The sequence below is a fragment of the Schistocerca cancellata genome, chromosome 4, assembly GCF_023864275.1.
Source record: "Schistocerca cancellata isolate TAMUIC-IGC-003103 chromosome 4, iqSchCanc2.1, whole genome shotgun sequence".
Classification (NCBI taxonomy): domain Eukaryota; kingdom Metazoa; phylum Arthropoda; class Insecta; order Orthoptera; family Acrididae; genus Schistocerca; species Schistocerca cancellata.
In genome coordinates, this window is record NC_064629.1 from 882,852,782 (window position 1) to 882,865,890 (window position 13,109).

At 41.4% G+C, this 13,109-nt stretch overlaps 1 protein-coding gene across 1 annotated transcript in view; it reads right to left on the reverse strand.

Moving 5' to 3' along the window:
* LOC126185046 (isoleucine--tRNA ligase, cytoplasmic) overlaps nt 1-13,109 on the reverse strand; it is a 175,671-nt gene that overhangs the window by 91,207 nt on the left and 71,355 nt on the right. Inside the window, exon 12 of the mRNA XM_049927800.1 lies at nt 3,284-3,422. Within this exon, the coding sequence (XP_049783757.1) occupies nt 3,284-3,422 (139 nt within the window). The remainder of the gene's footprint in view (nt 1-3,283; nt 3,423-13,109) is intronic.

Genomic DNA, 13,109 nt, shown 5'->3' on the forward strand with positions numbered 1-13,109 from the left:
TGCTTGTTTTAGTAAGATATACATGTAAATACAAAAAGTGCCAAAGATGACACTTCAGCTTAAAAAACACATGAATCAACATGGCACCTACTTGGTTTGCTTCTACCAAAAAATAACAGTACAGGACACGTGAGATCATGAAAACATGTTTCTGACAGTAGAACAGAATACAGAGGTTGCGTTTTGAAATAGTTACTCAATATTATTTTTACTACTATGTTAAATTAAGCCTAGGGTGACAGCATGATCCGTAGAGAAAACAACGGAAACAACAAAACAAACATTCCAAATTCAAACAGACGCATAATCCCCAAGATTAGCGATCTTTTACAGAAGCTCGAAATTTAGCGCGTACTTCAATGCAAGATGCTTATAACAGTTTCCAAAACGAAACTTTGTCTTGAAACCTGGCAGAAAATCCAAAGCGATTCTGGTCGTATGTGAAGTATGTTAGGGGCAAGAAACAATCAATGCCTTCTCTACACGATAGCAATGGAGATACCATCGAAGACAGTGCTGCCAAAGCAGAGTTACTAAACACAGCCTTCCGAAATGCCGTCACTAAAGAAGACGAAGTAAATATTCCAGAATTCGAATTGAGAACAGCTGCCAACATGAGTAACGTAGAAGTAAATATCCTCGGAGTAGTGAAGCAACTTAAATCACTTAATAAAAGCAAGTCTTATGGTCCAGACTGTATACCAATTAGGTTCCTTTCTGAGTATGGTGATGCATTAGTTTCATACTTAACAATCATATACAACTGTTCGCTCGACGAAAGATCCGTACCCAAAGACTGGAAAGTTGCACAGGTCACACCAATATTCAAGAAAGGTAGTAGGAGTAATCCACTAAATTACAGGCCCATATCGTTAACGTCGATATGCAGCAGGATTTTAGAACGTATATTGTGTTCGAACATAATGAATTACCTCGAAGAAAACAGTCTATTGACACACAGTCAACATGGGTTTAGAAAACATCGTTCCTGTGAAACACAATTAGCTCTTTATTCACATGAAGTGCTGAGTGCTATTGACAAGGGATTTCAGATCTATTCCGTATTTCTGGATTTCCAGAAGGCTTTTGACACTGTACCACACAAGCGGCTCGTAGTTAAATTGCGTGCTTATGGAAAATCGTCTCAGTTATGTGACTAGATCTGTGATTTCCTGTCAGAGAGGTCACAGTTCGTAGTAACTGATGGAAAGTCATCGAGTAAAACAGAAGTGATTTCTGGCATTCCCCAAGCTAGTGTTATAGACCCTTTGCTGTTCCTTATCTATATAAACGACCTGGGAGACAATCTGAGCAGCCATCTTCGGTTGTTTGCAGATGACGCTGTCGTTTATCGACTAATAAAGTCATCAGAAGATCAAAACAAACTGCAAAATGATTTAGAAGAAATACCGGAATGGTGCGAAAAGTGGCAGTTGACCTTAAATAACGAAAAGTGTGAGGTCATCCACATGAGTGCTAAAAGGAATGCGTTATACTTCGGTTACACGATAAATCAGTCTAATCTAAAAGCCGTAAATTCAACTAAATACCTAGGTATTACAATTACGAACAATTTAAAGTGGAAGGAACACACAGAAAATGTTGTGGGGAAGGCTAACCAAAGACTGCGTTTTATTGGCAGGACACTTAGAAAATGTAACAGATCTACGAAGGAGACTGCCTACACTATGCTTGTCCGTCCACTTTTAAAATACTGTTGCGCGGTGTGGGATCCTTTACAGATAGGACTGACTGAGTACATCGAAAAAGTTCAAAGAAAGGCAGCACGTTTTGTAGAATCGCGAAATATGGGAGAGTGTGTCACAGAAATGATACAGGATTTGGGATGAACATCATTAAAAGAAAGGTGTTTTTCGTTGCGACGAAATCTTCTCACGAAATTCCAGTCACCAACTTTCCCCTCCGAATGCGAAAATATTTTGTTGACACCGACCTACATAGGAAGGAACGATCACCAAGATAAAATAAGGGAAATCAGAGCTCATACAGAAAGATATAGGTGTTCATTCTTCCCGCGCGCTATACGAGATTGGAATAATAGAGAATTGTGAAGGTGGTTCGATGAACCCTCTGCCAGGCACTTAAATGTGATTTGCAGAGTATCCATGTAGATGTAGATGTAGATGTAGAGTAGCCTGAATGACTGAAATGAGCAAAACAACAAAAAGCCATGTCGATTTACATGTTTACAAATCTCAAGTGCCATTTTTGCTGGTTTTTATATTTATACATGTGCATTATGAAAATAAGCACTTTAATTAATGCACCACACTCAAGATCTCTCCATAATGCAATGTTTTTTTTGTTTGTTTTTTCTTTCAATTTTTTTGTGCGAAAAGATCAGGAAAGCTGATTTTGGCAGATGAGATTTTTACTGGCTGACACTACATCGAGGTGTCAGCGTATTAAACAAGAAATGAACAATCATTTTAAAGTTAACTCATACCTCAACCTTGACAAGAAAATTCAAGATCCTATTTCAACATTAAATAATTATCAGCAATCAATATCAGTAAACTGCTGCCTTCAGATTTATAACAGGAAAAAATGCCAAATTGAGATACTTCCTAAATACTATCGATTTTGCATTATGTCAGTAAGAACAGCTTATTTCGCCTTATTGTTTACACCCCTAACAATATGGTGATCCTGACATCCAAATTCCCACAAATTCGGATAGAGCACAATTTGATCACTGGCCAAATGGAGGCTGACAATGAGGATCCCTTCAATCTCAGTTACATGCTGAAAACACTGTTCCACGCAATTATACAACATCTCTGTGTCCTTCACAGTGATCACTAAACATCTGACATTGTTCACATCCCTTATATACCCTATCAGCCCTGCTAACAACATTAAACACTAGTAACACTAATGAACTCTGGTGGTCATTCCACCTGTCACACGGAATTGCAAATGCATGTCATTTACATACCCACCAAGGGTGTGCATGTATACGAAGTTACATTAACATCCACCCATATCTTTTGTGTGTGTCAATTAAAAAAATAAAAAATAAAATTAAAAAGAAAATAAAAATAATGTCTCTGGTTATAACTTCATAAATTTTACCTAATTTCCTATTCTGAACAACAAAGTTTGTTTTCTTCAATTCAAAGTTTCCTTATTTAATGATGTACATGTAAAAGGAAGTCCCCTTTACTTTCAGTTTGCCCAAAATACACACACCATACCACAAAGACCTTTATAGCCAGTGCCCTCAGAAAAAACTACACAAAAAATCTAACAAATCACTAACCTTCATAGGGTCTGGGTAATTCTTTTTCCTTTTTGACATCTTCTGGCCATCTTCTGCCAATACAAGGCCATTTGCAATTAAATTCTTGTAAGCTGGTTTATTAAATAATAATGTTGAAATCACCAAGAGAGTATAAAACCTGCAAAAAGAACAAAATAATTTTTTTTTTTTTTTCCATTTCCAGCTGCTACCGAATAATACATCAGATAATTCTAATTATAAAGTCATGCTGGTAACTGCTTTGGCGAAAGTTTGTGGAGTCTAATCCAGCTGGGGAAAGGGCATTTTCGTGATGTGCAAACCTGTGATACTCAACGCCAATAAGATTACATTAGACACAAAAAGACTATAGTGTCTAAAATAACTAACAGAAAAATAATATCTGCTATGACAATATTAGACACAAAATGTTACCAACTCTGCTCTGTGTTGGTAGGACATGTTCTGAGACATCGAGGGATCACCAATTTAGTATTGGAGGGCAGCGTGGAGGGTAAAAATCGTAGAGGGTGACCAAGAGATGAATACACTAAGCAGATTCAGAAGGATGTAGGCTGCAGTAGGTACTGGGAGATGAAGAAGCTTGCACAGGATAGAGTAGCATGGTGAGCTGCATCAAACCAGTCTCAGGACTGAAGACCACAACAACAACAACAACAACAACAACAACATGTAATCAGATAGACAGGCAATACTGTAATACCACAGTCTGTTACATAGCATGGGAAACTTAAGTAACTGATGCCTCTGAAATGCACAGGAACAACTGCTGTAGCATTTTTTTGTAGGTAGCACCTGCTGTGAGGGCATCCACAGGAACTCACAAATAAACTACACCACAGCACTTGCTGCAGTTCCCATTTGCATTGTATAGGGAGCAGTAAGGCACTGTAGTAGGGAGTTTGGATAATAGGCCAACAGCATATAAGAATGTCAAGACGACTGAAATTCTTCTGACTGTTTTACTGTGTTATCATATAGCATTTAAAAGCCTTCAAAATATATGAACTATAAAACTCACACTTCAGTCATATTACAAAGGCTTTTCTCAGGGCAGGCTTGCAGCTCGTAGGACTGGAACAGCTGGCAACCAGGACACCAGAAGTTTGTAGCCATCCTCTCTTTTAATGTTGTCAGGCTGCTAAATAATTTCAATTGCCCTTAATATTTTGTGTGTCACGCCCATGACTTTCACCAGTACACAGGCTTCCTGGAACACAATAGGTTATCTACAACCATGATGGTGTTCTCCTATCGCCTATTTTTTGTGCTGTTCTAATTGCACATAGCATTACCTTCTGTTGTGTGCACTGACTGACCTTCCTGTGTCCCCCTACACAGACTCCACACTCAGAGTGCAGCTCATATACTCCTGCAGTATTAAGGTTGCCCACGGCATCCTAGGTCATGGCTCCTATGGTTGTTGCAGAAAATGTTTGAAACCTCATCAGCAGAAGACATTGCCTTGTGATACACTGGCACCCTTCACATTTCCTAAGTGCACTATGGAAACTTCTCTTGTTTTATTCCAGTTGGCTTTGGTTGCCTTGCTTATGATGTTGCTGTCACACCTGTTGGCACAAAAGGTGTAGTAGAGTTCCCTCAGTTGTTCTCCAATATTATTTAGCGTTATTCATTTGGTGGGCTGGAGCAGCCAGTATAAGCAGGACAGAATACTGAGCTGAGCAATGTAGGCTGTCCACATGCATGTACTGAGTGGTGCATGTTGGCTTCCAGTACACCTTGTGTTTCATTCTACAATTGGTGTTTGTTTATGCTCCCACACCCAAAAATTGTATCTTACTGTCATTTTCAGTTTCGTGCTTGAACTATATGTTCTTATGCAGAGTGTTGAAGGAAGTTTCTCAATTCTGCTTCTCCGTGTGGAAATGGGTTGTCAACATACTTTAACCAACAACGGGGGCATAACATCGCAGAAGCTACGGCCGTTTGCTCATAAACTTCCAAGAAGAGGTCCGCAGTGACTGGAGAGAGGGGGGAACTCACTGGCACTTCATTTAATAGCTCATAATATCCCTCCCCCACTCCCATAGGTGAAGTAAGCTGATGACAGACATATGCACACAAAATCATATATATCAGGTTGGATCTGCTCCTGTAGGGTGTGGCTGGTCTTCACTATAGGTACACTGGTGACTGGTGAACAGACTTCATGTCAAAACTAACCATAATGTCATTTCTTTTATCAGTTACACAAAGTGGGAAGAATCCTTCATGTGAGTGTGTTTGTTCGAACAGGCAATGCAATTTTGGTGCGACATGTTTCACTATATAATAAGTTGGTGTGTGACTTCCATTTACTATAGGCCTCAATGCATAACACTCTTTGAGGAGTTTAGGTACTTGATGAATTCTAGGAGGTACAGGAACTTTGGTGATGAGATTCTTGGCTGTGCCAGGAACAATCCTTGTATCCTTTAGGAGGGCCTTTGTATTCTTGACTATCTTCACAGTCTGATCACTCCTTTAGTTTACTTAAAAGCTCTTTCATTTTCCTTTCATATTCTGACGTATCCATCATAACTGTAGCATTTCCTTTGTCCACCTGTAGTAGGACCATAATATCCTTGTTATTCCTGGGCTCTTTTATGACCTGACTTTCTTCATATGTAATATATGTCTGGGTGAATTTGTTTCTTGTAGGATTCTCATGATTTCCTGCCTAATCATTTCCACTTCAACCTGCAGTATTTGTTGGTGTCATGTTCTGTAGGGATCGTTGTGGACATAACTGCAAAGTTTAGCTTTTGGACAGAACTGATGCCACTGCCTCACTGATGCTCATGCTCTGTGTTGATATGTTTACCACTATACATGATACATCCGGGCTTGGCTGTGTATGTTGTTTGTTCCTATTAGCTCCGGAAATTTCTTGTTCGGTCATCTGCTGACAAGATCTTTCTTTATTCAGGCTCACTTGTGAGTTATTCCATTGATGTTATCCAAGTAATTCAGTGACAACTTTGATGACAACCACGAATCTATGGAGGCGACATTTTGCAACAAATAGGGGCACCTTTCCTCCAGTATACCAGTCTTGTCCCGTGGAAGGCCACTGTAATGTGTCTGAAACATTGGTTTTATAGTTTAAATACACTCCTGGAAATTGAAATAAGAACACCGTGAATTCATTGTCACACATTCCTGGGGTCAGATACATCACATGATCACACTGACAGAACCACAGGCACATAGACACAGGCAACAGAGCATGCACAATGTCGGCACTAGTACAGTGTATATCCACCTTTCGCAGCAATGCAGGCTGCTATTCTCCCATAGAGACGATCGTAGAGATGCTGGATGTAGTCCTGTGGAACTGCTTGCCATGCCATTTCCACCTGGCGCCTCAGTTGGACCAGCGTTCATGCTGGACGTGCAGACCGCGTGACACGACGCTTCATCCAGTCCCAAACATGCTCAATGGGGGACAGATCCGGAGATCTTGCTGGCCAGGGTAGTTGACTTACACCTTCTAGAGCACGTTGGGTGGCACGGGATACATGCGGACGTGCATTGTCCTGTTGGAACAGCAAGTTCCCTTGCCGGTCTAGGAATGGTAGAACGATGGGTTCGATGACGGTTTGGATGTACCGTGCACTATTCAGTGTCCCCTCGACGATCACCAGTGGTGTACGGCCAGTGTAGGAGATCGCTCCCCACACCATGATGCCGGGTGTTGGCCCTGTGTGCCTCGGTCGTATGCAGTCCTGATTGTGGCGCTCACCTGCACGGCGCCAAACACGCATACGACCATCATTGGCACCAAGGCAGAAGCGACTCTCATCGCTGAAGACGACACGTCTCCATTCGTCCCTCCATTCATGCCTGTCGCGACACCACTGGAGGCGGGCTGCACGATGTTGGGGCGTGAGCGGAAGACGGCCTAACGGTGTGCGGGACCGTAGCCCAGCTTCATGGAGATGGTTGCGAATGGTCTTCGCCGATACCCCAGGAGCAACAGTGTCCCTAATTTGCTGGGAAGTGGCGGTGCGGTCCCCTACGGCACTGCGTAGGATCCTACGGTCTTGGCGTGCATCCGTGCGTCGCTGCGGTCCGGTCCCAGGTCGACGGGCACGTGCACCTTCCGCCGACCACTGGCGACAACATCGATGTACTGTGGAGACCTCACGCCCCACGTGTTGAGCAATTCGGCGGTACGTCCACCCGGCCTCCCGCATGCCCACTATATGCCCTCGCTCAAAGTCCTTCAACTGCACATACGGTTCACGTCCACGCTGTCGCGGCATGCTACCAGTGTTAAAGACTGCGATGGAGCTACGTATGCCACGGCAAACTGGCTGACACTGACGGCGGCGGTGCACAAATGCTGCGCAGCTAGCGCCATTCGACGGCCAACACCGCGGTTCCTGGTGAGTCCGCTGTGCCGTGCGTGTGATCATTGCTTGTACAGCCCTCTCGCAGTGTCCGGAGCAAGTATGGTGGGTCTGACACACCGGTGTCAATGTGTTCTTTTTTCCATTTCCAGGAGTGTATATTTCAGTATTATATATTTCATACAACACCCCGAAGAATTTCAATCATCAGAAAGTGAATTTTCCCAGCACTGGGGTAAAAAAAAGAAACACAACAAAGAGAACCAATGGGAAGAATGGAAGAACTTAAAACAGAAGACCCACAGGGAGTGACGTCTACAAAAATTTGCAAATAAGAACATATACACCAATTCTAAACGGTTGTTATAAAGCTAAGTACTGACAAACTTATGTGCGCACTGTTATACAGTAATTAAATTTAATAGTTTTCAGTGGTGTTCCACGCTGTTTGTGGCGAAATAACGATTTAACAAACTTTTGGAAATGTTCACTCACTGTGTTTTTTAGAGTTTTCTGTGCACTGAAGTCGTTTAGTAAATTTCGTGCTTTAGTTTTCAGCTGAAGTTTCTTATTGTTTCTAGTGAAATATTTCAGTAAAATTTTCATTCAGTGTTTTAACTTCGTTGAGTGTTCCAGTGGCCGTTTGAATTTTTTGTTGTAGCTAATAATTTTGTGAGGTTTTGTTGGTATTGGTATTAGCTGTGGTGTAGTAGTATTAATACAAGTAGTTGCTTTTTAGTCAACAGAGAATTTCAAGACCACTATTGTTAGTTCTATAAATAGTTCTACTGGTGTAACTGAAAAATCTCCACCACTAAATCCTCCCCCCCCCCCCCCCTCGATCTGAAAGATTAAAGTATTCTCTTCCTGTGTCCTACAATAAGCTCTTGATGAGGACTACTTTGACACATATATGTGGTTATGCGGGATGAACCTGGAACTATAAGCACAGCTATGGAGATCACCATTACAAAAAGTTAAATGACAAAACATAATTTCTTGATTTTGCTAAAGCAAATTAGTTCATAATCTCGAACAAACTATTCCAAGACAGACTAGCCATCTCACGACCCGTACTATTATCCATTTCATATTCTGGTCACAATGCATGACAAACACTGATGTGCTGTATATCGCCGGAACTATGGAAATGTCTACTTCTAGTTGATATATAAATACTACATTTGAATTGAACTGAGGGTGACTTACATGGTAATATTTAAGAGACAGTGTGCTTTTTCGAGCAATTTTCACGAGTGTCAACTTTGAAGACTCATAGAAGTCAGATTGTAATTAGGAGAAAAATTTCCTTCACATAATTTACACAGACAACCTTTTTATATTTGCAGGAAAATTTTCTTCATTTTCTGATAAGTAGTTTTATCACTATAATGTCAAAGGCAAGATGCTGTGATTCAGCTTATCGTATGTCATTACTAATGAATACTTCCGTGTTTGTCAGTTAAGAGTTTTTAAAGCAGTTGCTTTAGTAGCTGCAATCCATGGGAGGGTGTGGTGGAGCATAGCTGGCATAACCAGTGCACTACCATTGCTGTAATGTGTGATAAGCATCTACTCAACAGTAAAATGTAGCAACTTCGTACTAGCTTTTCAATACTACATTACCACATTCAGTTGTTGTCATGTGGAGAGAGCAATAAAATGGGAAATTGCAAGCGAACACTCAATACAAAAGCAGTTCCCAATAAATGAATAACGTAATGTACTGTACATTTCAACTGTAAATGAAAAATCAACTACCTCAAATTTTGTAGGAAAGAATGAAATGAAACTTACCTCAACTGGTTTTGCTACTGACAGAGGTCTCGCTGCTGCTATTTCAGTCGTCTACTCTGATCAGCAATGGTCTTTGTGCATATATGTTTTCAAGTTTGTGCACATGACACAGTGAATTCCTCTAGGCGCTTTGGGGAACACTTTCCAGAGCAGAGTGACAACTGTAGTGTGCCATTTATCTGAAAATTCTTGTTCTTGTTTAATACTTAGTTCTTGGAAAATCCCAGAATAAGTTCAGTGGTGTTGAATTCACAGTGCATCACAGGCAACCGAAGTAGTTTAATCTCCTAGTCCACTGAGTGCAAAACACTTTACAAAAGGTAATCTTGTGAACTGAAGTGCAGTCACATGTGTTCCAGTAGGCCTATTTTAGTATATTCCTCATATGATGCAGCGTTCGATGGGAGTTCTATGTAATTGCTTTCCATCCACTCAATAACATAATCCTTCCTCCATTTCATAGATGGATTTAATGATACTGGACTTATTATTGTGTGATACATACCCTGGTCTAAAACAACTGCAGATCTGTTTCATAATTTTTTGAGGACACTCTTAAACCATTCTTTGGAGTGTCTGGCATTCATCTCAGAATGATAATCTGCACCTCCTTTTTGTCCAATAAAAAATAAGACAGCATCTTGCATGAACCCATCTTCATCCCCAATGTGGCAAATTATAATCCTTTTTCCAGAATTGGAAAATGTTTGAATTTCTCCTTATCAGCCATTCAAACTTCCTCTGTGATAATTGTAGATATTTTCTGATGCATAAGGCATTTTTCTTTCCTGCTATCCAAACCTTCTGGATTGATTTCCATCACATCAACATTCATCAGAGTAATAGTCAATTCAATGTTCCACAAGTGTTATTTCCCACAAGAACTCATCTCTTTTTCCTAATACACAGTTATTTTCCATTGTACATGAAACCCAATTTACAAATACCATGCCATAGGGTTGTTTCACTCACACAAGGAAAGTATTCCCCTTCAGTATTAAACTTTTTAAAATACAGCTGCTACTATTAGAAACACATATGTTTGAGTATAATGACTTTTCTGGAGACTAGAAATCTACTCTGTAGGAATCAGCATGGGTTCTGAAAAAGACGATCGTGTGAAACCCAGCTCGCGCTATTCGTCCACGAGACTCTGAGGCCCATAGACACGGGTTCCCAGGTAGATGCCGTGTTTCTCGACTTCTGCAAAGCATTTGATACAGTTCCCCACAGTCATTTAACAAACAAATTAAGAGCATATGGACTATCAGACCAATTGTGTGATTGGATTGAAGAGTTCCTAGATAACAGAACACAGCATGTCATTCTCAATGGAGAGAAGTCTTCCGAAGTAAGAGTGATTTCAGGTGTGGCGCAGGGGAGTGTTGTTGGGCCATTGCTATTCACAATACAGGGTGTTACAAAAAGGTACGGCCAAACTTTCAGGAAACATTCCTCACACACAAATAAAGAAAAGATGTTATGTGGACATGTGTCCGGAAACGCTTAATTTCCATGTTAGAGCTCATTCTAGTTTCGTCAGTAGGTACTGTACTTCCTCGATTCACCGCCACTTGGCCCAATTGAAGGAAGGTAATGTTGACTTCGGTGCTTGTGTTGACATGCAACTCATTGCTCTACAGTACTAGCATCAAGCACATCATCAGTACGTAGCATCAACAGGTTAGTGTTCATCACGAATGTGGTTTTGCAGTCAGTGCAATGTTTACAAATGCGGAGTTGGCAAATGTCCATTTGATGTATGGATTAGCACGGGGCAATAGCCGTGGCGTGGTATGTTTGTATCGAGACAGATTTCCAGAACGAAGGTGTCCCGACAGAAAGACATTCGAAGCAATTGATTGGCGTCTTAGGGAGCGTGGAACATTCCAGCTTATGACTCGCAACTGGGGAAGACCTAGAACGATGAGGACACCTGCAATGGACGAGGCAATTCTTCGTGCAGTTGACAATAACCCTAATGTCAGCGTCAGGGAAGTTGCTGCTGTACAAGGTAACGTTGACCACGTCACTGTATGGAGAGTGCTACAGGAAAACCAGTTGTTTCCGTACCATGTACAGCAAGTGCAGGCACTATCAGCAGCTGATTGGCCTCCACGGGTACACTTCTGCGAATGGTTCATCCAACAATGTGTCAATCCTCATTTCAGTGCAAATGTTCTCTTTACGGATGAGGCTTCATTCCAACGTGATCAAATTGTAAATTTTCACAATCAACATGTGGGGGCTGACGAGAATCCGCACGCAATTGTGCAATCACGTCATCAACACAGATTTTCTGTGAACGTTTGGGCAGGCATTGTTGGTGATGTCTTGGGCCCCATGTTCTTCCACCTACGCTCAATGGAGCACGTTATCATGATTTCATACGGGACACTCTACCTGTGCTGCTAGAACACGTGCCTTTACAAGTACGACACAACATGTGGTTCATGCACGATGGAGCTCCTGCACATTTCAATCGAAGTGTTCGTACGCTTCTCAACAACAGATTCGGTGACCGATGGATTGGTAGAGGCGGACCAATTCCATGGCCTCCACGCTCTCCTGACCTCAACCCTCTTGACTTTCATTTATGGGGGCATTTGAAAGCTCTTGTCTACACAACCCCGGTACCAAATGTAGAGACTCTTTGTGCTCGTATTGTGGACGGCTGTGATACAATACGCCATTCTCCAGGGCTGCATCAGCGCATCAGGGATTCCATGCGACGGAGGGTGAATGCATGTATCCTCGCTAACGAAGGACATTTTGAACATTTCCTGTAACAAAGTGTTTGAAGTCACGCTGGTATGTTCTGTAGCTGTGTGTTTCCATTCCATGATTAATGTGATTTGAAGAGGAGTAATAAAATGAGCTCTAAAATGGAAAGTAAGCGTTTCCGGACACATGTCCACATAACATATTTTCTTTCTTTGTGTGCGAGGAATATTTCCTGAAAGTTTGGCCGTACCTTTTGGTAACACCCTGTATACATAAATGACCTTGTGGATAACATCGGAAGTTCACTGAGGCTTTTGGCGGATGATGCTGTAGTATATCGAGAGGTTGTAACAATGGAAAATTGTACTGAAATGCAGGAGGATCTGCAACAAATTGACGCATGGTGCAGGGAATGACAATTGAATCTCAATGTAGACAAGTGTAATGTGCTGCAAATACATAGAGCAAAAGATTCTTTATCATTTAGCTACAATACAGCAGGTCAGCAACTGGAAGCAGTTAATTCCATAAATTATCTGGGATTAGGCATTAGGAGTGATTTAAAATTGAATGATCATATAAAATTAATTATCGGTAAAGTGGATGCCAGACTGAGATTCATTGGAAGAATCCTAAGGAAATGCAATCCAAAAGGAAGTATATTACAATACACCTGTTTGCCCACTGCTTGAATACTGCTCACCGGTGTGGGATCCGTACCAGATAGGGTTGATAGAAGAGAGAGAGAGAAGATCCAACAGAGAGCAGCGCGCTTCGTTACAGGATCATTTAGTAGTCACGAAAGTGTTATGGAGATGATAGATAAACTCCAGTGGAAGACTCTGCAAGAGAGACGCTCAGTAGCTCGGTACGGGCTTTTGTTGAAGTTTAGAGAACATACCTTAACTGAGGAGTCAAGCAGTATATTGCTCCCTCCTAAGTATATC